This window comes from Fistularia commersonii, chromosome 4 (genome assembly GCF_037954325.1).
Source record: "Fistularia commersonii isolate RoL2024-O1a breed Wild chromosome 4, RoL_Fcom_v1.0, whole genome shotgun sequence".
Lineage (NCBI taxonomy): Eukaryota > Metazoa > Chordata > Actinopteri > Syngnathiformes > Fistulariidae > Fistularia > Fistularia commersonii.
Genome location: NC_141287.1, coordinates 18,406,914 through 18,432,520, shown reverse-complemented (window position 1 = coordinate 18,432,520; position 25,607 = coordinate 18,406,914). Strand labels below are relative to the sequence as shown.

Sequence of the window (25,607 nt, the reverse complement as noted above, 5' to 3'; positions counted from 1 at the left end):
TTGGATAAGGAGTTACAGGCGGCTTTGCCACCCTGCTGTTAATGAAATGATATAAGTAAATGATTAATGTGAACGTATCCTGCCGCGGTCCATCTGCAGCCTTCTCTCCCGCACAAGGTCTAGATTACATATGAGCAGGAATTCCATAACACCCATAAGCTTCTTTGCCGTCAGTCTGAAATTTATAAAAAGGACCATTGCAGCTGAAGGTCATTACTCAGCGTCCGGCTTGTGAAAATGACATTTCTCCTTCTCTGCTCTGACTTTAACATGTTAGAGCGGCCGTACTTAACCGCTACTTCGACGTGTGTCGCTCCACAGCAAAGCGGGCATCAGCGAGATGTTCGAGGGCCACCACGGGCCCATCACGGGGATTCACTGTCACACAGCTGCCGGACCGCTGGACTTTTCCCACCTATTTGTCACTTCCTCTTTTGACTGGACCGTCAAGCTGTGGAGCACCAAGGTACGACACATTCCCGTTTCTCAGAAGAACACCAGAAGCCCCCTGTATTTAATTTGGCCTTCCCCAGTCAGAAAAAAATATTTTCCAATTAATCCGGAGCGCAAAATGACAGAGCGCAGGAGCTTGTCTTTCGGAGCTCGACAGCAGAAGATGTACTCCAGAGGTACTTGTGGCTCTGTGACCTTGTAATGCTCCTTTCTACTGTCTGCCACACATGGGGAGATTTTACTATCCACAGACATAATAACAGATATAATCGATGCTCAGTATTTGAATTGGAAGAATTCTCAATCCACATGACAGATTTATGACACAACCCCAGTCTCCTATTTTATTGAGCAACCTTATATTTCTCAACTTGGGATCTCATTGAAAATTCATTTTTGGAAATAACGCGTGTGCTCTATTTCACACCAAAAGACCCCGAGTCCGCTCGATTATTGTCAGGACTGGACAGAGGAGTGATGAGAAGCGAAGGGTCAGGTACCGGCTTTATATCAGAAGCGATCCAAACATGAACTTTTTCCACACAAAGGAATCCAAATCTTAATCTGAGAGCTGAAATGTGAGCGATTGGTGTCAATAGATTAAGGAGTCAGATGAAACTTTAAAAAAAACCCGAAACACGTTTGAACTCAATAGACACGTTTGATTTTCTGGTGTGCCTTTGTATTCTTTTCCTTTTTAAATGTCTATTCATAGACAGAGATCAATATCTGTTTTGTCGAAATGTGATCGTGTGACAAAACCCGCTTTGTACTTTTGCAGAACAACAAGCCGCTCTACTCATTCGAGGATAACTCCGATTACGTGTACGACGTCATGTGGTCACCGACCCATCCTTCTTTGTTCGCCTGTGTGGACGGCGTGGGCCATCTCGACCTGTGGAACCTCAATAATGACACCGAGGTACATGGTTCCTGTCCGTACTGTTCCGAGAGTCATTTCTGTGGAGATAATCGAGCCACAACTCAGATTATCTTTCAGTAATTTTGAGAATTTGAGCAGCGCCTCTTTAAAAATAACCTGATCTGATCAATCAACTTATCGCAAATTGACTTTCGAGTCACTTAATCAACCGTCAACCTTTTTGTTCGTCTTTTGTTCGGCAATGTGTGTTTAGCTTGACTATCACCTAAGTGCACTGTGGTATTGTGGATTTTTATAATACCAAAAATAGTATTTATTTTATTTTCCAAGATGACAACCAGATCTTTTTGTTGTCCTTTTTTTATTTTAGAATACATCTATTTTGTCATTTAATATTTCGCAAATTTGCCTGTCACATTTTTTCCGAGTTAACGTACCTCAGTTTTAAGTTATGGGAAATGGGATGACCTATTGAGTAATCAGCAAATGGTGAGATAAAACGATTTACTTTAAAAAAAATCCAACAACTACTTGAATTACGATTAGTCTGTCAAAAAAACGGAAAAACATCACTTTCCTGTAGCCATTTGAAATTTAAAATCTGTCATACTATATTATATTTAATGAATTCACATTTTATACTCTCCTGGTATAAATTTTCCTATCTTATACTAATTTCTGTATACCAAAAAATTAAGGAAAGATTTGATAGGTGTTATTTGATATTTCGGTGGCAAGGTCATTCAGAATTGGTAATCTGTGCACAGATGAAGGCAGGAGGCTGCTGTTGATGGTGCCAAAGAGCTCAGAGGCAACAGGGTCACCAGTGTCTTTCTCAAGGACTCTCTTGTTACTTTTATTATGTAACTTTTACAATACAGCATTCAGGTATAAGTTATACAAGTGTAAGCAGGAGACGGGTGGCGCGGTGTGATCTCGCTGCTGACTTTAAGTGTGCTGTTATTGTTTCAGGTCCCCACGGCCAGCATCACCGTGGAGGGCAACACTGCTCTCAACAGGATCCGATGGGCTCATTCTGGCAAAGAAATCGCCGTCGGAGACTCAGATGGACGCGTTCTGGTCTACGATGTCGGAGAGGTGAGGGGAAAAAAAAAAAAAGACACTTGCTATTTCTTGTTATTCAGGGTTTAAGTTTAAATGTGCACCCAGAGATGATGATCTAGCTTAAAGATTTGATTAAGCTCAAAAGGTCATTTGGACTAGAAACCTCAAATGTGCAATACAGTAAAACCAGGTCTAATCTAGAACCAGAACTGGTTTCATTCCCATTATAGGGGAATTCAGTAAATCAGAAATAGTTGTATCCGTCCATTATAGTCCAGTTCCATTAAAGAGCTTAATAGAGATAAGTCAGTGAGATGAGGTTTTGCCTGAAGTTTCTTTTGCAGATTTCCAGACATCCAGCTCCATGTATGTGTGACTCATACAAAGGTATTTTGAGTGTTCGAGTCGCTCGAAGCATTTTTTTTTTTTTTTAATCCGAAAGGTTGACTTCATCTTCGGTGTCTCCTTACAACGTAGTCCCGAGATCGGTCAAATCGAGCCGCCGCGGCCCCGTGCTCCAAAAAATACGAGCGCGCCGCATCGTGAGACCCAATCCCATTTCTCATACGACCGGCCCCAGTTGAAGTTTTAAAGTAAACACATCTGCTAACGTTAGTCAACATTAACAACAGCGAGTGTTTCTTCTGCAGTGTTCCAGTGTTTGTCTTATTCAAGCAGCACAAAACAGTCAGTCTAGCCACAAAATGTTCTGTAACTCTGTTGTCATTAATTTTTCAACACACAGACACACACACACACACACACACACACACACAAACAAACATACACAGGGTTGCTGTTTGAGTTATTGTTCCTGTGGTTGAAATTCTTCCATGACCAAATCACACACTTAGTTGCCATTTTGTATCCGGAAAGGATTAGTAATAGATGATTTCGCTTAAGTTCTAGGCAACTTTGTGGTCGGCTGACACATAACCAACATATTCGCGACTGGTCTTTGTACCCTGTTACGGGAAAAAAAGAGGAAAAAAAAAAAAGCAAGACACTGTGCAGCTCTTAAAAGAAAAAGTTGAGATTTAAATGTGTTAAATCCTATCTGACCATCCAAGCAGTCACACACTGCTCAACAGTGGGGAAAAAAAAAGTATTTGTTCAGCAAAATAAAACCAGTTAGAGGTTAAGAACATAATAGAAATTGTAATTTAAAGTAGCATGTGACGTTAGACAATGATTAAAATAAAATTTTCAATTAAAATAGAAAAGTGAGATGGGGATAAATGATTACAAATGCCATCAGCACACATCCACTAATAGGCCCAATCAGTATGTGATTATTTCATTTTCATTTTGAAAATAATCCCGCAGCACACGATCCCCACCGCCCCAGACACCAGCATGTCACAGTGAGGGATGGGAAGGTCGGGTTGTTGCTCCCAGCGGACCCGAGGGCCCGGTTTAGCTCTCACACACTTTGCGACCTGAACCGTTCACACCAGGCGCACGTGGATCAACGGCAATGAAGGTGTTAATGCTTTCATTTCAGTGATTCCTTGGCAGGCTGTCAGAACAACAGAAGCCTTTTGCAATGAGGCCTAACTTTTTTTTTTAAGTACAGCTGCTTTCATATAGAGCTTCTCAAGGCAAAGGCTCCTTGAAATGTGAGTCATGCCCCTGTTGTGTCGTCCACCCTACCCCCCCACCCTCCATCCAACCCCGTTTCAGCAAATCGCTGTGCCGCGAAATGACGAGTGGACCCGTTTTGTCCGCACGCTGGCGGAGATCAATGAGAACAGAGATGACGCTGAGGAGCTGGCAGCCCAACGCCTGGCCGCTTGATCTCAACACCGCGGACGCGGCGCTCAAGGGACCATCGGCGTGCTTCTGGATATCGGCCCTGTTCTGTCGGGAGGCAAGAGATGTGATGGCAACATGACACCGGAGGGGAGACGTTTCGATCGGAAAGAAAAGAAGTATGGACATCATCCTTTGCAAACAAGTGATCTTCCAGTATTCCTTGGAATAACACGGACGTCACGGCTATCAACTTCGGACACCATTACAGAGCTATATTCACCAAACAGATGTACTTTTTTCTACCAGATGCCTTAAAATGTTTCATTTTTGTTAACTCGGTTGCAATATCCAGTCTTCTTTTTTGGGGCATTTTAACATGGGCCTTAAATTTTTTTGAGTTCTGAAAGCCAAATAGAATGTCTCCCTGTGTCCTCAGCGTACTCTTGTCACAAAACTATCATGACTTCACACATCCTGGAATGTAAACATCTCATAACTGAAGCCATGTTGTCATCTCCTCCTTAAGACTGTGTCCTAAATCGCCCATCATTTGTTATATGATGACATTTCCCAAATCCTTTCCACTTGTATATTCTATATAGCGTACCATTTTCCTCTCAATCTACGCAAACGGTTAGATCGGAGATTTGCGGATTATCCTCGGTGTATCGGATTATCATGTTTGCTGTAACTGCTCTGTGATCAATAATAAAGCCCGATGTCAAATTCGAGAATGTATTTTTCACACTATGGGAACACACACTTTGAAATGATTTATTTCAGTAAAATACAATAAATACATTTAAATTATTATTTCCTTAGACCCCTGGCTGTGATTTCAAAATAAACACTTTGAAAACATCTGTACATCCTTGTGTCTCTGAAATATAACTTGACACATGCAGGCCACGGCTATTGCTCAACGCTCAAAACATTATTCCATAATGTACCACTTTAGAGGAGTACAATATGTACAATGTAGTTGTGTGAGCTTTGCAAGCAGAACACGGAAAGCAGTTCTCATGCAGCATTCAAAGTAAGACAATCGCTCTTTTATGCGCGTCTTTGAAACGCGGTTCAATAAGCATTTTGGAGGCAACATCACGACTCGAGCGTGCAGCTTCACGGTCGCGGCGAGTGACTTCACGGGGCCCGCGGCTCCGTTTTGGACTCGTCCGGCTTCTCTCCTTCTCCTCCGGAAGGTTTAAACTTGGGGAGATGCAGACCAAACTTTCTCTCCACGCCTGCAAAGGTTGCGGCAGCCAAACGGTAGCCGCCCACGTGGTCTGCGGTCACAGAAGGAAGGTCCGCGATTGTGGGTTTGGCAGCGGGCTCGGAACCCGCGGGGCGACTGAGGAGAGAGTTAGATCGGGGGCACGGTGAATTGCATGAGACGAGTAAGTGGCACACGCTCCTGCAAGTGGTACTTACTGGCCTCCGAAGTCAATGTAAAACCACCTTTGCAACAGTTCATAGGTCACCAGGGTTACGCCGAACTGCGGTGACGATCTGAAGACCCGAGCTAATGGAGGGTAGTTTGAAAATTACAATGTGGGATTTAATATTACTTCAGTGGCTTCTACACAATTACAGCCACCACAGAGAGCCTTGTTCCAAGTCATGAAACCACTTCTGGGAAACAAGAATGCACGTGTGTGTGTGTGTGTGTGTGTGTGTGTGTGTGTGTGTGTTTGCATCTACCTCCCGCGCCCTTCCAAAACGCCCTGAACCCTTCCTCCTTCAAGATCTTCCTGAAACAGTCGATGACTCCGCTGTAGGTCGTCTGGCCCGCTCTGGCTGCCACCTGGAGCCTGGTCTTGATGACATCGGCAGGGGTCACCAGCGATGCTGCCGGTACGCCTTGGGAGACAATTGGCGACATACATAATGAAGCGCTTTCACTATGTGCAGATGGCGTCATGCTCCGACATCCCAGCCTCAGCATCACGCAGGGCCTGGAATAGGTATAGCTATATAGTACAGTGTGACAGCAACGTATATAAAGGCGGGGTATTGTGGGCTGCGGCGGGAAAGGGGGGGGGGGGGGATGCATTTCGGAGAGCGGCAAAACCTCCAGATGTTTTGTTACCTGCGATGGCTCCAGCAGTGAGCAGCTGCAGCGCCCCCAGCCTTCCGTCCTCATCTGCGAGTTTAGTCTTCGTGTGGGCATAAACAGGGAAGTATATGGCGGAGAAGGGGATGTCACGCAGGAAGCAGGCTTTTGCCCCCTACCAGAGAGAAACACAAAAAACAAAAAAAAAAAAAGATCGTTTTAAATACGCGGACGTCGCGGCGGAGCTCCTGCGCGGGCGGCATTTGTCTCAAGGATTAAGCGGTCTGGGAGCTGTCTTATTTAACCTTCAGGGGGCTTTAGTGTTGATGACAAGAGGCAAAGATCTCCAAGCGGGGCTGCAGAAGTGGGCCTCCAGAGAGAAATCCATCAAGCAAACACGCTCGCACACGCACGCACGCACACCGCGCTGACATAGACCCGCTGTTTCTTCTGCTTCTGCCAAGAAGAAGTCTGTGAAGGTTTATTTATTTATTTATTTATTTATTTTATGAGCCACATGGTGCCTGCTACTCATTAAAATATGGACGATGAACACATGATTTGAGCTATAAGTAAACCCACAGGGATCTGGAAAGGACCGGTAGCAAAGTATAATCCCTCGCTAATTTTCTGTGGGTTCATGCCCACCGCTCTTTATGCATGTTCAACACTGTTTTGGAAAATTGCTAACAGTCATCTTAAATGATCTTAGATTTGATCTCCAAATTTCACATCCTGATCTCCATTATGCCTTTGTGCACACATGAAGTTAACTTCGAATGTGCAACATTAGCGCAAAGTAAACGTTAACGCAATGAGCGTTCGCTCGAGCACCCGAGAAAAAAAGAAATAAACCATTTTTGTAAAATTATAGCTTTTCATTAGCCGAAACCAAAATTGTTTTACGTAAAGCAATTCATCTTGGAATGCACGACAGTGGATATGTCGCACATAATCCAATATCCTGATATATTACGACTCATCAGGCTGATAACTCATACGGATACATCTCCTTTTTTTTTTTTTTTTTTTTTTTTTTGTAAACCGCAATATAATGATTTCATTGAAACCCATAATGACAAACGTCAAAATGGTTGAAGTCAATTCTATTTTGTAATAACTTTTCATCGTCGTGGCGCTGGCAAATGCAGACCGTGTATATACTGCTTTTCCGGGCAAAACCAGAAAATAAGTTTTCTGTAATTGATGCATCAAACATAGTGTTACTCCATGGGCCGTGAACAACAAATACAAATGTGTTCGTAGAATTCTTGCATTGCAACGCTATTAATAGACAATTAACATTGGTTTTGACGCTGCAGGGGTCACGGCGCTGCAGAGGTGATGACCTACCTTGTAGAGGCCAAAGAAACCCAGGTCTCTCACAACACTCAGGGCACTGACCCGGGGACCTGTGGTGATCTCTCCGGCCACCTGTAAACGGATCTTAACAATCTCCAGAGGATTGGTGAAAATCACCTGGGACGCCCCGGCCTGCAGGACACAGCGAGACAAAAACCATGAGCGTCCGAGTTCTGTCGTTCGCCCCTTCCCTTCCGCTAATGATGTGTAAGCATTTCTCTCTAGTAGGACTTTTCAAATTATCTCAGTAAACTTTAACACAAAGACACTTTTTGTCCCCGACGGGATTTCTTATCGTCAGGGAACGGCCTTGGCGGGAGGAGGAAAAAGGCAGGCATTGATGGAAAATGACCGGGGTCGGGTCAGGACAGGCGTAGGGTGAGGAGAAGCCCCGGCTTCATGGTTGGGAGGCTGTGACCCTGGCACTGGCCCTCTGCCCTCTCGCTTCCCCCGAGGCGACCCCCGTGGCAGGGTGAGCGGCCCAGCCTGGCCTCGCCCCGCACACTTCCCAAACCCAACCCTCGTTCCCAGGGGGAGAGCGCTGAATCACCCGGACGGCTCGGGGTCCGGGGCGAGCGATGCCCCGAGGCGGAGCACCCTCTGACTCGGGCGCATTTATCACCCTCCTCGAATCTAATCAGGCCCCAGAAAGGCTGCCGGTGACAGTCGGGGAGGGGGCATTATCTGTAAACATCCGAGGAAAGGGGCTAAAAAAAGCTCTGGCGTTTTTTTTTTTTTTGTCATTTTTAAAGCGGAGGGGGAATATCCGCTGCCCGGAGATCGATTCTCTCACCCCCCCCCCCCCTCCGGCCCCTTCCTTTATCTTCTTCAGTTCACTCCTTTTGAAGGGAGTGATAATTTGGCAGGCTCTCCCGGAGCAACGCGAGGCGCGGCCCCTTCCGCATTAAAGAAGCCAAATTAACATTATGGGACGCGTCCTTAGAAATCAGCTCTGTTTTAGAGACCCGTACGTAAGTCTCTGCGGGCCGGCACCGAACCAGGGCCTCAGGTATGCACCGCGCTGTCAAACTCAATCACACTGAGCGAGACCCAGCTTCATCCAGGACCCCTCCAGGGCCTCTCCTCCAATTACACTCTGACAGAGGTCACGACCCCGCAGACCCCCGCTCCTCTGTGAGCAACCTGCAGGCTCTGCTCTGTGGCCCGCTTGTTTGACTTCGCCGCAGCTACGCGCGGAGACGGAATTGCAGCCGGTGAATCACAAACTGTTTATATCAATGAAGATCTAAAAAAAAAAAACAACAAACAAAAAAAAAAAAGGAAGCGAAACATAAACGTGGAAAATAGAGCCGAAAGAGGGATTTGAGAAATAAAGCCCCTCGTATAAGAATTCATTTTCAGGGAAATTATTTTAGAAAAGGTCATCAGTCACACAGAATAGAAATATAAACTCATAACAATGTGAAAATGTACTAAGATAACATTAAGATATATCTTACCCGAATCGTATGATGATATAGAACGACTTCTTTGGGTTTGGTAAAGATGACTATTTTTTTTAACATACCTTTCTATTTCTCTAGAAAACCAATTAAAAGAGCTGCGTATGTGCACGTGGGATTTAATAGTTGGACTTTAAATAAATGTGTTAAGAAGCAAGTAAGTTACAAAAGCAATATATATTATATAATATAATTTATTCCTCCATGTATTACAAATACACATGGAATAGTGTGGGGTTCATTTGAAAGCTCCGAATGAATGTAGGGATTTTTACTTAATGACAAACCAGAATTGATCTATAAAAATATTAAGTAGAAATTATCATGTCAAAATTATTGTTTTCTTTTTTTTAATGTACATAACTCATTTGCTCCTTTGCATGATTTTGAATGTGCAGCCCAGCCTGAAGCAACACTTACACATCCACCAGCCAGAATTTCTGCAGGCAGAGGGATGGTATCGTCTTCCCCGGTGAACTTGTCTCTGACAAAATCATTCACCTAAAAAAAAAAAAAAAAAAAAAAAAAAAAAAAAGGGGTTTGGGGGTGAAGACATCAAGGAAAAAAAAAAAAAAAAAACGAGTAGAGACACAATCCCGATCGTGATAGCAGGGCATTAATGTTAACTTGTGGTTGGAGTTGCGTCTTGATTGCGAAGATTGCACTCCTTCTATGCACTATGCATGTTTTTTCATTCACAGCAACTTTTCCAACACTCTGCGCGACACAGCGGAATGACTTGCCGTGAGTTTGATAGCTTTCTCCGGAGCAACACCGATGAGCTGCGGGATGAGACCTGCAAAATATTATTCATAGATGCCATTAGAATACCTGACTCACAGAGACAAAGTCCAACTTGACATTAACGCGCGTCACTGTCGAAAGACTGCACGCTGACAGCTCGAGCGGGGTTCCGCTACGCGTAAAACAAACCCATAAATATTTACAGATGTGGGCGATACGTCTGATACGGCCGAACACAATGGCCTCATTCAAAACGAACAGGAGTCTAAGGGACGACGCTGCATAAGGGATCAGCTCGATTGAAGCCCGATCGCGCTGTTGGTGAGAACAGACGGGGCTGTGTGGTCACAGGCGAGATCGGGGAAGGGAGGCCGGCCACTAGAGTGGCAATAACCGTTGTACTGTTTCTCCGTCTGTCCTTCATCAAACCAGATAGACTTCTGAAGGAGCTGCTGAGTGACTGTTGCAGGTATGCGGCCAGAATACGGTAGAGCGTGTCTGTCTCTGAGGCAATCGCCTTTCTTATTCTGGGCAAGAGGGGAGGAAGGGAAGCGGATGACAACAACAAAGAGCTGCAGCAGTGGAGGTAGCAGTAGATGGCAGTCTTGACTTCTTTCACGTAAACCGCCTGAGGGGAGAAGCGTTGTGTACTAAGAGCCCTCGGCACCGATATCACCGTTCGGTCGGAGGCGGCGTGGCTCGGACAAAGCCGGAACGCGAACTCTCTTGGGTGTTTTCATTTTGGCGGGAGCTCTGCCCGGGTACCGAGATAACCCAAATTCAACGGCAGACCGCCGCCGCCGCCGCCGCCGCCGTGTTCGCCTCAGCAGAAGGGCTACGGTTCCTGGTATCACTTAGCTCTACATGCTGCTGACATTAGCACCCTAACACGTCCTGATGCTTTCACGTCGGGCAATTTGTGTTCGCACATGTCGGCCATCGCTAATAAGTGCGGCGGTGGATTACCTCTGTAGAAGCCAAAGAAACCCTCGTAACGGAGCACTTTCTTTGCGCAGTCGAAGCTGTTCTTGTACATGAGTTCCCCCACGAAGGAGCCTGTGGAGCGCTGGTTCTGCATGCGTGTCTTCACCAGGTCAATGGGGTAAACAGCTGTGGCACCGGTGGCTATAAAAACACACACACACACACACACACAATGAACCCCTGCTCTCTGTGCTTCTAATCACCCTGGCACAATACACGTTGTATAAATACCAAAATATTTACATGTGCAGATTTCACAGCCAATTCTTTTAGTACAAAAACAATGGGTATTTCTATTGACGCTTCAGTTAAAAAAAATTGAATTTGCAGACGCACGAAACTGTGTTATAGCTCTGCGTATCATCGGGCGGCAGACTGCAAGTGATGAATTCACGTGGAAAAATAATGGGCTGAAATTCAGTGAGCTGAAAAATGTCAAATTCAGCCTTTTTTTTTTTTAATTTTTTTATTTTTTGTACGGCTGCAGTGTTTCATGATTGATGAATTGAAAACAGGAATCAGTTTGTGTTTCAGTCTGAGAAACCAGTGTTTACACTCCAAACTCAGCATCATCTGTTGACATTATCTTTACCTATATTTACCTTAAGGTTCTATACATTTGAGGTGTGCTGATCTAACCGTTGATTCCATTTTGTACTTTTTATACAATAATCAATTCATGGATTCACAGAAAAAAAATCCTGAAATAATCAAAATAACATCACACCGTTATTACCGTTCCTATTCCTTTTAACGTGATTCCAAAAAACAAGTAAAATCAGATTGTTACTACATCGCTGTGTGTTGTGAGGGCCGCAACGACCAAAGCCGATAGAGCTGTTTTTCTTTTTCCGTGCATAAGTTCTGCAGATCTGAGGAAGAAGTTTCAGTAATAGAGGAGAAACGTGGCGGGGAGCAATTTGCGCGCCGCTCGCCGCATCTTCTCAGCCATCAAAGGCCGCTGAGATGATTCTTTCCTGCAACGTGCGAAGCGGCTCGATCGGCGCAGAGGGTGATAAACAGCTCATTAACACCAGGAACACATGGCGGCTTCCTTATGCCTACAGAGACACACACACACACACACACCTCTGCTAGCCTGTGTGAATTGTCCGGCGAAGAGTGGTGATTGATGGATGGATTGATGGACACGCACACACACACACACACACATTTGTCCACGCTAACACACACACAGAGTGAGCGCCTGTTCCCTATCTTGGGGGCGGTTATGTCAGAGGTTCCTCGTATCAGTTCCTCCCGGTGTAATTAGACGGGGATTCCGGAGAGCGGTTCCGGAAGATTTGTGTCATTCCCGAGCCGCGGCTCCAACGACAGCCTGGAGCCACCGGTGGCACCGAGGCACAATGCGGGAGCCTCACATGACGGCCCCTCCGCACCCCCCCCCACACACACACAACCAACCCCCCTCCCGTCAACCGCCGCACAATGGTCAGCCCCCGGGCTCCAGGCCTGCCGGTCTGGTCGGCTAAAGTTACCCCTCGGCCGGCCCGGGGGCTCCGCGGCAGACATGTCACTCACCTCCAGCAATTGAGCCCAGGGTAAACCTGTAGGCAGACTCCGCGACCTGGAGCCAGACGGGCCGGTGTGCTTCGTGAGCGTGCTGCGCGAGAGAAAAAGATACCGGCGGTCAAATTAATCTGCAGAAAGACGGGGGATCGCGGCGGTAGCCATGAATCGGCCCCCGGGTATTAAACTATAGAGAATCAGATACATTGTGGGGAGGGGGGGGGGGTTGGTGGTATGTGGATCTGTCAGGACAGAATGTCGGCTTCATCAGCGGCCGATACTAAATGTCACAGGCTGGTACAGAGACTAAAAGATCCCACGGCATCGTAAGATGCTACGTGTGGGAAACTAAAAGCTGGAGTGTTGGCTTTATTTCTACAATCTTGTTGTTTAAAGTTGAAAGCGGGGGTTGCGGTCGCTGTTGGTGGGGCAAACAGATTAACCCCCATAAGCCTTTTCCATGTCCAGATAAGCATCTACATGGAATATCTCGGTTTGTGCGAGAGACCCGGGGTAAGGAGTGAGCGCGCGCACGTCGAGGCGGTGAGTAACTTCTTCCAGACCAGACGAGAAGGGGCAGATTTCTTTCTTCCTCTTCCCAGATGCGTCCGCGGCGTTGCATGCTATCACGATCCAGGTCGTGATCAAAGCTTGAAAACAATTAGCCCACTTCCACCGTGGTCATGCCTGGGAATTGCGGCGTCCGTCCCCCCGTCCCCCCCCCCCCGAAGCTATCGGATTCCGGACCCCTTGAGCCGTCCCCGGAGCGCCCGGGCTTTCGACCACAGCCTGATAGAAACACGTTATCCAGCGGAAGTAGGAAGTATTTTGTTCCCTCACATCCACCTTGACTCCCACTCCCCTCCCGCCATTAGCACGCTTCGCAAAAGGCTCCCGAGCCCCGCGTTGATAAAAGCGTCTTATTAGCTTTGCAGATGCGTGATTGCAATGGATGTGTGTGTGCGTGTGTGTGTGGGGATGGCGAATAAAACAGGGGGAGAGCCTTTCATGGAGAGGAGCAACGCAACAATCCATTCCTCTTCTGTAACTATAATTGGCGTACTTTTATCTGGGAGTTTAAGTAATGCACTTCACAGGGGGAGAAAAACATGGGCACTCTGCTAATTCACTCCCTGAACAGGCTCCCTCTTTTGCTCCTTTCTGAGAAGGAAGCAGAGGGGAAAAGAGGAAAGGCTTTGATAAAAGCCAGAAGGATGTGAGGTGTATTAGAGGAGTCAATCAGGCTACCTCTCTCTGGGCCTCAGCGAGGTGGTATGGCATGGCTCCTTCTTCCAGCGGGGCTATCCTCTCAATGTCAGCGTGGTTGAGCCGCCTTCGTACACAACAGCAGGGGAGGGAAGGAGTTAGGCCAGGAAAAAGCGCGGGGGGGGGGGGTTCCAGTGATGTAACATTTTCCACCCGACCTTTTTTTACTGGCATATAACGGCGAGTTCCTGCGAACTTCAACTTGGGCTTATAGAAACAACAGACAAACAAAGCTGGACGAGCGCCCGCGGTGCGAACGAGTAAATGGGTGCTTTGTTACGAAAACACTCCCCAGTGGTCTAACTCATCATAAAGTGCATTTCCAGGTTTTATGTTTGTCTAGTAAATCAGAGCGTGGAGCCACACGCTGTTAAAGCGAACAGGCAGTAACGGCGTCTGTACAACCAATAAACCGAGCAATCACATTTATTTCACTCACGGGAGCATAAGGCCGGGCAATTTAGGAAATAAATTAAAGTCACATTATTTCGAGGTTATCGTTGCATTGTCGGGATATCATCCGGGCTGGGGAAACTCACATATCAGCTAGCGTGGACAAGTTTAATATCACTTAAATGATAACGCACACAGAATCGACAGGCGAACCTTTTAAATACAACCCATAACCTGACTAAATATTTATTGAGATATTATAAGAAAATAAAGAAAAGTAACGTTTTCTTAATGCTAGCTTGGAGCATTTTTTGCTGATCTCCTATCTGTTATTTTTGATTTTTTTTTTTCACTCAATTTTAGAAGGGGATTTTTCACTCATATTTTCTCAGGCAATTTTCGTGTAAAAGGCTTCCGGTCGTGTTTTGTTTTTTTCTTTTCCCAGATTTTAATGCTTTTCATGGTCTCCCAATTCCCTGCCTCCATATTTTTGATCCGTAGTTGGTTGTAAAGTCACGTATCCGCTTTTGTCATAAACAAGGAAATAACAGTTGGATAATATTCAACATTCATGTGTCTATAAAAGGTGATTTGGGGAAACCGCGTCTGGAAAGGAGGACAAAGTAAGACATTGTGATCTAAAACAGGACTCACCCGGAGTGAGAGTGGAGACCAGCAAGTTGGTACAAGATATCAATCTCCATCGGGGTGATTTGACCAAACTTATTTGCAACATGGACAAATTCCTCTACAATGAGAGACAGAAGGGGGGTTGGGGGGGTGGGTCGGAGTCAGGGGAGGCACAATCAGTCAACTTTTTTTCAGTGCAAAACCTCAGAGCACTGGAGTTGGACAGGAAGCACTGCACCAAATATATAGAGGAGTTAGGCACGTCAAGGGAAAAAAAAAGACCTACACAGGAATGGTATTAGAGAGTATTTGCAAACGCCATCCCACGTTGGATTCGGTGTCACAATAGATGGAGAGTTCTACCTATTTTCGGGTCTTTGTGACGCCCGGATGCACGGCCGTCGCATCCAAATATAAAAAGATCAGTGCAGATTTTACTCATTTTATCGATTTTATGGAATGATTATTTCACGATTTATTTTTTCAAAGTCCTCGTTAATGTTCGCTAAGTGAATTTCTTCTTCATTTTGACTAAATCTTTATTTTTTATTTGTAATCCTTAGGGTCGTTTTTCGCTACTTTTTTACTAACTTCTTAGTGTTTCATTTCTTTAAAGAAAATTTCTTTGCTCTTTCCGGCATTTTGTTGGGATTTGGAAAACAAGTCAATAACGAAAATCTTTTCGAGTCGTTTGAAAACAGCCTTATCGCTCACCCGCGTGTCGAAAATTCATTTTTGTGCGCCCTGCAGGATGTTTTTAGGAGGCTAAAGAAAAAAGTTATTAAAATATGTTTTGATTTGCATTCGCGCGGTCACTCAGCGTCGCTCATCTATGGAAGTATAGTTTGCATTCAGCTCTTCACCGGTGCACGCTGGGAAACTCAATCTCCATCGGGTGGTTTTTGGCAAAGAAAACAAAATGGTTGAAATTGAAAGAGGGGAAAAGACTTTTTTCTTCCCCGACAAAGACCTCAGACAACCGTCTCTGTGACTGACGGCGTTCGCCGCGTACCTGTAGAATTCCAATTCCCCCCCCCCGGGTTGCAAGTTTAGAAATCCGACGTGGAAGCATTTGCAAACACCTTTAACCTAAAATATCTCCAACGAGAAGGAAAAAAACACGAAAACGTAGCGATAGTAGAGGAATCGTCGACTGTTTGCGTTGTAAAAGAGAAGACAAGTGGGAGCAGATGTGAGTTTCAATTTCATGGATCTACATGTAGGGAAAGAGTGATCCGAGTACCGGGTTAAACATTGTCATTTACCTTAGGAATTTAGTGCTACAGAAAATGTTCCCTGTGTGGTCACTCACACCATTCTGTCAAAAAAGTTGAAACATGATCACACAGCTACATTTCAGATCTGATGAAGCGCAGTCATTTTTCGGTGACGTCGCCGCGACCGGCCGAGAGGTACCTTTGGTAACAAGTGTATCTTTGTGCAATCCGGCGAGGGTGCTGTAAATCTTGCGGACCAGCTCCATGTTGTTGAGGAGCGCGTTGAAGGCATTGAAGTAGGAGAAGCTCACCATGTGGGATGTACTTCCTCCTGCAGCCTGAATACAGACCCAAAGTCTATTATTGCACTTGTATGCACCTTCATATGACTTTACCTGCTTTATAACACTTGAACTAACTCAAAGGATTCATTTCTATCTCGGACGTTTCTTCCCTTTGTCGTTCAAACCACCGAACAGATGTCGTTCGACTTTTTTGTTTTTCTTTTAAAAAAAAAAAACTCACTGAAACCAGATTCTCCTCTACAAATGGAGTCAGCATGTGGTGTCTGATGGTGGCCATGATGTCGCTGAAGTCCAAGGCGGTGATGGTGCCACTTTTGTTTTTGTCTTTCTGCGCGAAAGCCTGTCGGGCGTGCTCCAGCTGCAGCTCCTGCAGCAAGAGAGAAAAAAAAAGAATGAGAGCTGATAAAAGAAGCCAAGAGTGGGATCCAGTAATGAGGAATGTCACATTATAAGCAAACTGTGAAATGGAACTTTGGGGAAAAACAAAGAATAATGATATCAGTGCTGGGCAGATGGGAAATTCATCAGATGTGACAGTATTAGACGCCGGTTTTTGTAATCACAACTGTCTCTCCAGAGACTAATGGAAACCATGTCCCGGAAAGCCTGATCCCGAAGCAGCGCGGGGCGGTTAGTAAAAGACGGCCGGCAGGTGTGTCGGCAGGAAAATGATTCAATATGACAAGCGTGCAATCAGAAGGGGGCGCGGGGGAAGTCTGACCCCGGGTCAATGTCAGCTGTCAAGGCTCATCTTGCGGAATCGGAGGATATCAGAACAAAGATGTTGCGGCGTTCGGCTGTTACTTTATCTTTATCCTCCAGTTGTGATAACATCATCAACAACCACCGGCGGAGTTTCATCCGTAAAGAGTTCGCTGACCAGTCGCAGGGGCGGCAAGACAAGTCTCCTTTTTTTTTTTTAATTTTTATATTTTATCGCAAGTCTGATCTGGTTCTTAAAATATTGCGATTGTTTATTTCTTGAAAGAAGCAACGCGATTGATTTACAGCGGATTGGTGTTGAGAGATGACACACACTCGGTGTCATGGACGGCTATCGGGTCTTTCAAGTGGCAAACTTTGGGGTGACGATACGGCGCCCCAAACATCATCGATCCTCGCCGCGGGTGTTTTAAAACGTCTGCTCTGCCAGTTGCACTATAACCGCCGCAAGGTGGCAAAGCCGGGACTGCGAACGACAAAACATTTGGCTTGTTGTCGGTAACGCTGCGCTAGGACATGACGGAGGCGCGGACAATAACGACGATTGGGAGTAGATGAAAAGCTGCGCGCACGAGGGTCTTTGGTGCAGCGGCGGGAAGCCCCAGTCAAGTATGATAAACCGCAAAGTGCTCTGAGGGATCCCACACTGCAGTGGAGCCGGAGCCCAGCTTGTCTAACTCCCGGACCACCCAGCCGCCGTCTCACACCACGGGTTTCAATTCCAAAACCAGGTTCCTCCGTGATTGTACGGCTGCCGCGCAACAGCTGAAAAGGCTCAGCGAGCTTCAGCTTTTATCATCGTCACAGACCGACTACCTCATCGCAGGTGATCATTACGGAGGGTTCGGCCCTTGCCGGGGCACGCGCATCAACCCCGAGGTGTAACGACTGAAAAAAAAAAAAAAGGAAATTGCGCGAGCCGTCGGGATTAGCGAAGCCTCCATTTATAAAACCGTGTTAATTGAGTTAGCGGGAATGGCTCCTCTTATGAGCAATCAGGACCAGAAGAAAAATAATCCTTACTGAAACGCACCCGGGTTCGGAACATTCGGTTTTCATTTTCCAGTTTCCAAATCATCGCTATTTTTCAGCTGCCTGTATGTTTTTGACAGAAGACGCTTAACATCATCATTTAAGCAACTGTGACGTGTCGAGCAACCCACTGCATTCTTGTCAGAAAAACCTGTTATATGTTATATATACACTTATGACGGTTGCAATAAGGATAAAGTAACATTTACGGTATAATGTTTTTTATTTCGTCTATTCCATCCCCCCGCTTGAAAGATTATCGAACCTATGTATTTTGTACATTCAGTCAAAATGAGATGTCGCCTTCCAAAAAGGTCATTCTCACTCCTGTCAGAAAGTTTAATTTAAGTGGACCAAACTTATTCATAGAAAATATATATATCATTATGGATTAATGGCCGATACAATGCGCCCACCTTATAGTTTGCAGATACAGAAAGGAAAGCAAACAGATGCATTGCAATGCGCGTGCGCTTCTATAGCGATTTTTTTACTTCCACATCAACTAAATTCAGTTAGAAACATTAAATCTGCCTGGAAATTTATTCCCATTTCAATGCGGCCCACTGAACTACTCTGGAAATGGATGGTTTGACAGAAAAGTCCTGGGTATTGAAGCAAATTTTCATAGAGACCAATAAATGGATTTGTGACCTCTGTTTACATTGGTTTGGGACAATTGCGGCCCTCGCGATGACATTTTGTGGGGCCGTGCCTGAAATCAAGTTAGTGCGACCCGCGCGTTTTTTCTCACATGCACTTGGGAGTTTTATACAGTGGGTTAAAAAAAAGGGCGAGGAAAAAATGAAAAAGTAACTTTGCAATGTATTTTTTTTTTGGCTTCAAAATTTGAAAACAAAATGATTTTTTGATGAAAAAACATCTTGTAAAACCATCTTTTCTTTTCTTATTTCTATAAAAAACACAAAAACGATAGCAAAAAAAACGGCAAAAATTAAAAAAATGGATTTAATAACCAGAATAGCCACCATTATCCTTGTAAATATTATAACCCTCTTATACATGCTACCAATCAATTTTCTAATAAATTCTAGTGGCAAATTTTTCCAGATTGACAAGATTTTCTCTTTTAACTCAACAATATTTTTAGGGTGTAATTTCATTTTTCATTTTTTCATATTCATTTTTAATATCAATTTGTCATGTATTTTTTTAGAGGAACAGTTCATTACATATAAAGAGTTTTATAATTTACCTGATTTCCTCCTTTACATTAAAACAAAGGAAAAATTTTAACTCGGTGTTATTTCGAAGTAATGATTTTACCGGTCCGGCCCCCCTTGACATCAAATTAGGCCAAAATGAGTTTGACACCCCTGGTTTAGACTTTAGGGACCTTGCAGATGGACTGCTTGAATGTTTTTTTTTTAGCTCAAGATTGCTGTGCGGCTCATCAGTTCTGAAATGAAACCTAAACATTTACCTGCAGGAACTGGGTGAACTCGGTGTAGGTGAGGTGCTTGTTCCTCTCGTGGCCAAAGTGCAACCTGATGAACTCACAGTCCCAGTTAAAGGGGATGTGGTGATGAACTGTGGTCTGGCTGAAGATGTCGCGCACATTCTCTGCGAGAGCGAGAAGTGAATCATCATCAACAAGAGACAGGTGGGGGGAGGGAAATATGCAAGACATAATTATAACGTCCACATCTCATCTTCATGTCTGCTTGCAGAAGACCTTGTTAAAGTAGAAGCGAGAGTCCATTTGGACAGTGCGGCTGAATAGGCTGTATGACAGTCCTACTACTTTTACATTTTGCTGGTTTTGAGTCCATCCAGGAAATTTTCTGTATAAGCACAGCTCTCAATTTCAGGCGCCTTTATGGAGATCCTTTGCAAAGAAAGAGCAGAGCAGCAGCTCCTTTTTTTTTTTTTTTTTTTTTTTTTTTGAAACTCATGGATTCTGACATGCTGGATTCATTTCGCCTCCTGTCAGATGGAGCTAGTTATGATGTGAGGTTCCACACAGCTCGCTCGCTGCCCTCAAATGAAACCTTAACAGTCAAAGCTGCTGGCATCTGAAATACTGTAATACTCCGTGGACGCCAGAAGCCCAGAAATGAGAAGCATGGTTACATGTAAGTCTAGATAGCACCTCGGGCCCTGAATTTACATGCAAAGTCGTTGTTTTTCAAGGTGATTTATCACCGACGTTTTACCGTTACTTTTCCACGAATCAAGTCAACATCATTAATCAAACAGCTCAGTTCGGATCCGTTTGGGTTTCCCCTCTTTATTTTCTAAGGACCTTTCCGCGGGGCTTTCGCCGGATTATTTCCAGTGACGATATAACCGATGTGACAAACAAAGAATTACTCAGGCGTTTTTGAGTTTTTCCAGATTTTTCAGGACACGAGGCTGCGTAGTGAACGAAACGCGGGCACGCTTTATCCACGCGCAGCCTACCAAATAATCTGGGAGGGTTTTTTTTTTCTACTAAACGTCGACAGGGACGTATACGACTTTCTGCTTTTGTTGAAACAAAAGGATTTTAGAACGCTTGAATATCACAAGACTACCGTCTCTACACTTTCATTTTTATATCTTTTAATCTTGTGCTTGCTGGCGGGGTGCAAAGGGAGGGGCGTCGGGACACACGTGTTGTTTCGCTCACTGGAAACAAAGCAGTTGGCATTACCATGGCAACCTCTAATTAATGTTGATTCTGCAGGCATTCACATTGTTGGGGATCCTAAATTGAGCCTTTTCCTCTCCTGCATACTCTTAGTGATTCAAATGTGAAAAATCCTAATTTTGTCTCACACATCAACATTCCCATGATCTTTTTCTTTTTTTTCTGTTGCGGGCATTAATAGGATTCTGAAAAAATCAAATTCGGCACATTTGGACACTTTTTTAATGGATTATTATCCCATTACCTTCCATTTTCCGACATTCGATTCTTTTTTTTTTATCAAATATTAAAATGTTCATATTTTGAAGTGGAGAAACGCACCCTGGACTCTCTGCATACTTCAAAACGGACATCATGGTTTAATCTGCAAACAGGTCTGCCTATTAATCCTCTGAATTGTTTCTTTTTTAAATATCTTGGAGAGCTTTTGATTAATGACAGTTTGAATTTTATGATGTTTTTGGACCGTTTCGATGTTTATAATGGGTGTGTATAATTCCTGTCTCTCCTCTGTCCGAGTTCCCTGAGTTCACTCGCGTTTCTTGCACCGCGTTGTTAAATCTACCCGTTAAACATCACATCTGCTCTCCTGTAGTTAAGCGAAACGTTCACCAACAAACTCGCCACCATGCTGATATCAGCCACCATGTACATACCAAATGAAATGTTCCCGGTGCCAGTCTTGTCAAACAACTGAAAGGCAACTATGAAAAGGGCGTCTGGGGCACATAGAACTGATTCAAAGGCCAGAAACTCCTGGAAAGAGATCAATCTGTTTGGACAAGAAGAAAAGAATTCTAACTGAGGAAAAGGATTATTGACAAGAACGCTGAGGCATTTAACATGACAGAAAACGTGGTGATTAGCGAAGCCGAAGAGTCATTTGTGGGTTTTCGTCACTGCCCCGCCTCCTTTGCAGATCAACAGCAGGTTCCAAGTCTATTCGCTTAAATGAAAGAAGTAAACATGATAACACAGATAATGACAGATTCTTTCGTCCCGTATTCGGTAAATATCGGGGCCTGTTTTCACGAGCCGCATTTTCTCACACAGACGTGACATTTTGTCGAGTCCGACCCGGATGCACTTCTCCCCTGTTTCGATCCGAGGTTCACCGAAACGCGAAGGGTTTCTGCACGAAAAAACGTGAGATAATTGTTCCAGCTGGAGGGAAAGCTTACTTTCCCTTATCCGCTTGGTGCGCACAACATTTTCAAATAAGGCGTGGTCATTTTTGAGGACACGCAGGAAGTGTACACTATTCCCTGGCAGAGCTTATAATGAATAATCTCGCCGGTTGCAAGCATCTTTGACGACATTGTGTTCTGCCAGCTGGATTGTCCGGAGCGAAGCCGGCGGGACCGATCAGAAGACCGACCGGAGCTGTAATATAACACCACATCCGATTTTTCAGCCGAGCTTCAAAGTTCGCTTTTGACCTCAGAGAGAGAGACACTGACAAAACCGTTCCGTCGAAACGTCTGTTTACTAGCTGGACTGGAGCTCCCAGTCAAAACAAATCATTATCATTAGATCAGCTGAAACTGTCTCGCGCTGACATGGAAATTGCAAATCTCGAAAATGTTCTCTCATCCACTTTAATGCGGGGATTAAATGTTAATTCTGTTATGTTCCACGATATTGAGTTCTTTATTTTACAAATTAAGTGTATGTATTATTGGTAAACAGATTATATTAAAAATTTGAGGCTCGGACCTTCGAGCCAACGCGGATGAGAACATGTGTTCGGAAAAAAAAAAGGTTTACTGGAAGATTTCAGGATGTTTTATGTTTGAAACGAATCTCGAGCTGGAACGATTTGGCAATCTGACTGGGATCAGGTGCTTGTAACAGACATTTGGCTGCCCTTATAGAACTATTTCAAATCAGCCATAATTGTAAAACCGAGCGATAAAGCCACTTCCTCGGTAAACAATGACGATATAATGTAAATCGGTTACGATTACATGAGCGCATTATGCACTTATCTCACTCTCTTTATTTGAGCGTTGTCATTATCCCAATAAATATCACAGAGACAAGTCAAACTGGTGACATCGATGGAAGTCCGGCGTCGGAAAAGTGGCCTCAAAGCTTTTTGCAGGTGAGATAAGATTAAGATTAATAAATTAATTCCTGCTTTCATTTTACGCGATACTCCACGCTTCAGTGGTTGTTGTGAAATTATTCAGCCTAACGTTCAAAGTGCAAAGCCGTAGAAGTCTGTCATCTTCAAGTAATTCGTATTTATGTGCGCGTTCTAACAGGGCTATCAGAAAGGCTGTATACCAAAATATGACATACTTATAAAATGACTTTTTTTAAATCCCAGAAAACCTCAAACCTTCACGTATTAAGACAGTTTCATAAAACAAGAGCTGCCCCGACATACATGCCGGTACTAACCCGTCTTTAGTGGTGTCGGCCACACCGGCGATCAGCTCCAGAGTTTTGGGATTGTGTTGAGGTTGTGTGTGCAGACCCAGGTAACTCTGCACAAAGTCCCTGGGCGTCATGTAACGCTCTCCATCCTCCACCACGCTGGCATACTGCGGGGGAGACAAAGGTGCGGTTGAAATCAATGAGGTCGTAAAAGGTTTCGCTACATACGAGATTAAGAATGTGTTAAGCAGCAATTACGCCGTATGCACAGAAAGACAATGACTGAAATCAATTAAAATAAGCATTGGGCCATAAATAACAAGTGTGTTTACCTTGCATTGACATTTGTGATAATTGAGATAATTACATTTTTGTTGTTCTCACTCAGAACAAATGATTTACCGTGTCCACTGAAAATCATCAGCGTCTTTTGCGTCATGTAGGGAAAACACATGAAATTAGCTAAAAGAACAATTTACAAGAATCACACCGAAGTGCAAAAAATATAAGATATACGTGAAAGCCGGACGAAAATATTGCTATAAACTTCACTAATAGATATCAATCAGTGATATATTGGCACAGTATTGACGTATTCCGGAGAAGCGGTTTGTTTATTTCAAATTACGAACATTTCAAAGTTGGCCACAGTTGTTTAAATGACCTCTCTCAACACAACAATGCTATCTGCCAGAAGAATCCTGCATCCTGCCCTGAAATTTAAACAAATGAGTCTTTCAATCGCTATTAACCATTATGCATCCATTAAAGCGTTGCTGAGAGCATCGCTCAGACCCTTATATTTACACACTTTGTCTGCTGCCCAATGACACGCAGGTCAGCGGGCAGCTGATTGAAACCGCCGGCTGTTTCGGTGCATTCAAGTGCATTGTTTGCGTTCGGGCCACATCTTTTCCACCTGTTAATCCAGTGACAGTGAAGGGGTGCCGCTTATGGATTGGAATGACCTAGATATTCGATGCATAATTTAAAGGATATTAAACCGAAAATAAATGATTTGCCATTTGCAGGTGAAAGGTAAATATGCAATTTTTCAGTAAAAAAAAAATTGATAATAATAATAAAGCAGTGAGTTGCAAAGTCGATCGAAGTAAACCGCAGCAGGCAGCAAAGGCAGCGCTGTGCTAACCCTTAGCGCTCAGTCACACTTCAACAAGTTAAGGTCATTTTTAGAGCCTGGGTTGGGTTTCAAGATGGAACAAAGATAGCTCTTGAAAAACAAGCGCTGCATGAACTGGCAGCAGGAAGGCCAGGCTGGTGGGGCTGTGCGTAGCTGTGACAGAATGGGCTCGAGGTAAACAGAAAAAAAAAAAACCTGAGAGGAGACTTTGACACCCGGTGTTTTCGCCGTTACACTCGCATGCAACCCGCTGAACTGATGTTACAAGCGAAAATATTATTTTCAAGCGGTTGGCGCTGCCTTTACAGAATCGTGAGATTATGTATTCATTCAGCCTGAAATAGTTCACCGGTCAGAATCAGTATCCAGTCATCAAGTCTTCCGCCTGAACTTGTGCAAGTCACACAGCGCTCCTCCAGAGGAGGGGAGGCATGCAGGGAACAGACAAGCACTTTCAGCAAGTTTTTACTCCAAACATGATGTTTAGGGGGGATAAACAGACGTATAGTAAAAGCCGTGATTTGTTTTCCTCGAAGTGTAAGGGACAGAGTGGGAAATGAGAAATCCAATGACATGCTGGGCGTCTGGGACATAAAGTCAAGGCCACGGGACGTTCTATGTTGAAGCGGGTCCAAAATTAGTCGAAGCATTTCTGTGACCTTTACCGAACTATGTCGACCAATAGTTAACAGACAGGACGCCCCGGTGGCTGCATCATTTGAGTATATTTGTTAAAACCATTTCTGTGTGTTTACAGGTGTTCATGCAAATCAGCTTTTTTTTTTGGGAAGGGGGTTAAAAAAAAATCTTACCTTCAAAAAAATTGCCTTCAAGTCATTAGGGTCGGCTCTTTTTGTTGCTTGCACCTGCAACACACACAAGTTGGATCTAGCTATAACACACACTACATGGATAGAGAGTCTGCATATCATCAACGAGCAACCTTTGCAAGTGTTTTATCCGCTGATCAATAAAAGTGAAGTTCAGGCTGACGCCTCTCTGCTTTGATTTGGTTTTTGTTTTTTTGTTGTTTTTTTTTTTTTTTTACGCAGTCGCTCAGCGGGATCGATCCGGGGCGGCTGAAACGGCGGCATCCTCAGTGGGGGAAGAAAGAGTGCTGCGATCCATACGGACTAACACAACACACTCCAGCTGAAAGGATTTAACACACACACACACACTCTCTCTCACACACACACACACACACACTGCAACCGAGGACAGCAATGACAGCGGCGTTGCACCGGTTTGCCTGTGCCAGGCCGGCAGAGATGCGCCTGTGGAGAGATGCGGAGAAGGAGAAGAAGAAGGAGAAGAAGAAGAATGGGAGGGGAGAGGGGTTGCGGATTGCCGAAGCCGTGCTGTCCTCCCGTAACAACAAAAAAAAAACGCCGTTAAAGTGAATTATCTCATAAGAAGTACTGACGGAGTCACCTTGACCGCCATGCTGGGTGTGACGTCAGCCGCAGTGAAGAGGCGCACGCGCTGGGCATGACAGGACGGGCCGGCTGCCGGGACGCTAAGCTAGGGCCGGACAAACATTGTCCTTTTCTGTCTACAGGGTGGCGTGACG

The 25,607-nt window shown here is 44.6% G+C and overlaps 2 protein-coding genes across 7 annotated transcripts in view; one reads left to right on the top strand and one right to left on the bottom strand.

The window, feature by feature from the left end:
* Nucleotides 1-5,023, top strand: part of LOC147234999 (dynein, cytoplasmic 1, intermediate chain 2a) — a 20,039-nt gene extending 15,016 nt beyond the window's left edge. For all 3 annotated transcript variants that reach the window (XM_086145757.1, XM_086145756.1, XM_086145755.1), the window contains 4 exons: nucleotides 322-466; nucleotides 1,235-1,375; nucleotides 2,309-2,434; nucleotides 4,085-5,023. In XM_086145757.1, the coding sequence (XP_086001883.1) occupies nucleotides 322-466; nucleotides 1,235-1,375; nucleotides 2,309-2,434; nucleotides 4,085-4,198 (526 nt within the window). In that variant the 3' untranslated portion in view covers nucleotides 4,199-5,023. The remainder of the gene's footprint in view (nucleotides 1-321; nucleotides 467-1,234; nucleotides 1,376-2,308; nucleotides 2,435-4,084) is intronic.
* Nucleotides 4,915-25,607, bottom strand: LOC147234998 (electrogenic aspartate/glutamate antiporter SLC25A12, mitochondrial-like). Of its 4 annotated transcripts, none has more exons than XM_086145752.1 (18): nucleotides 25,469-25,607; nucleotides 24,847-24,900; nucleotides 22,918-23,060; nucleotides 21,168-21,283; nucleotides 19,303-19,442; nucleotides 16,324-16,470; nucleotides 15,998-16,136; nucleotides 14,606-14,699; nucleotides 13,541-13,625; nucleotides 12,305-12,386; nucleotides 10,745-10,903; nucleotides 9,778-9,830; nucleotides 9,455-9,535; nucleotides 7,563-7,703; nucleotides 6,246-6,384; nucleotides 5,858-6,016; nucleotides 5,588-5,678; nucleotides 4,915-5,507 (listed from the first exon to the last, which is right to left on the bottom strand). In XM_086145752.1, exons 1-18 carry the CDS (start codon nucleotides 25,478-25,480, stop codon nucleotides 5,300-5,302), a joined length of 2,043 nt encoding a protein of 680 aa, XP_086001878.1. In that variant the 5' UTR covers nucleotides 25,481-25,607; the 3' UTR covers nucleotides 4,915-5,299. The 4 variants fall into 4 exon arrangements, with proteins under 4 accessions (XP_086001878.1, XP_086001880.1, XP_086001879.1 ...); XM_086145754.1 differs by having other exon boundaries at nucleotides 25,461-25,503; XM_086145753.1 differs by lacking the exon at nucleotides 25,469-25,607 and adding an exon at nucleotides 24,978-25,114.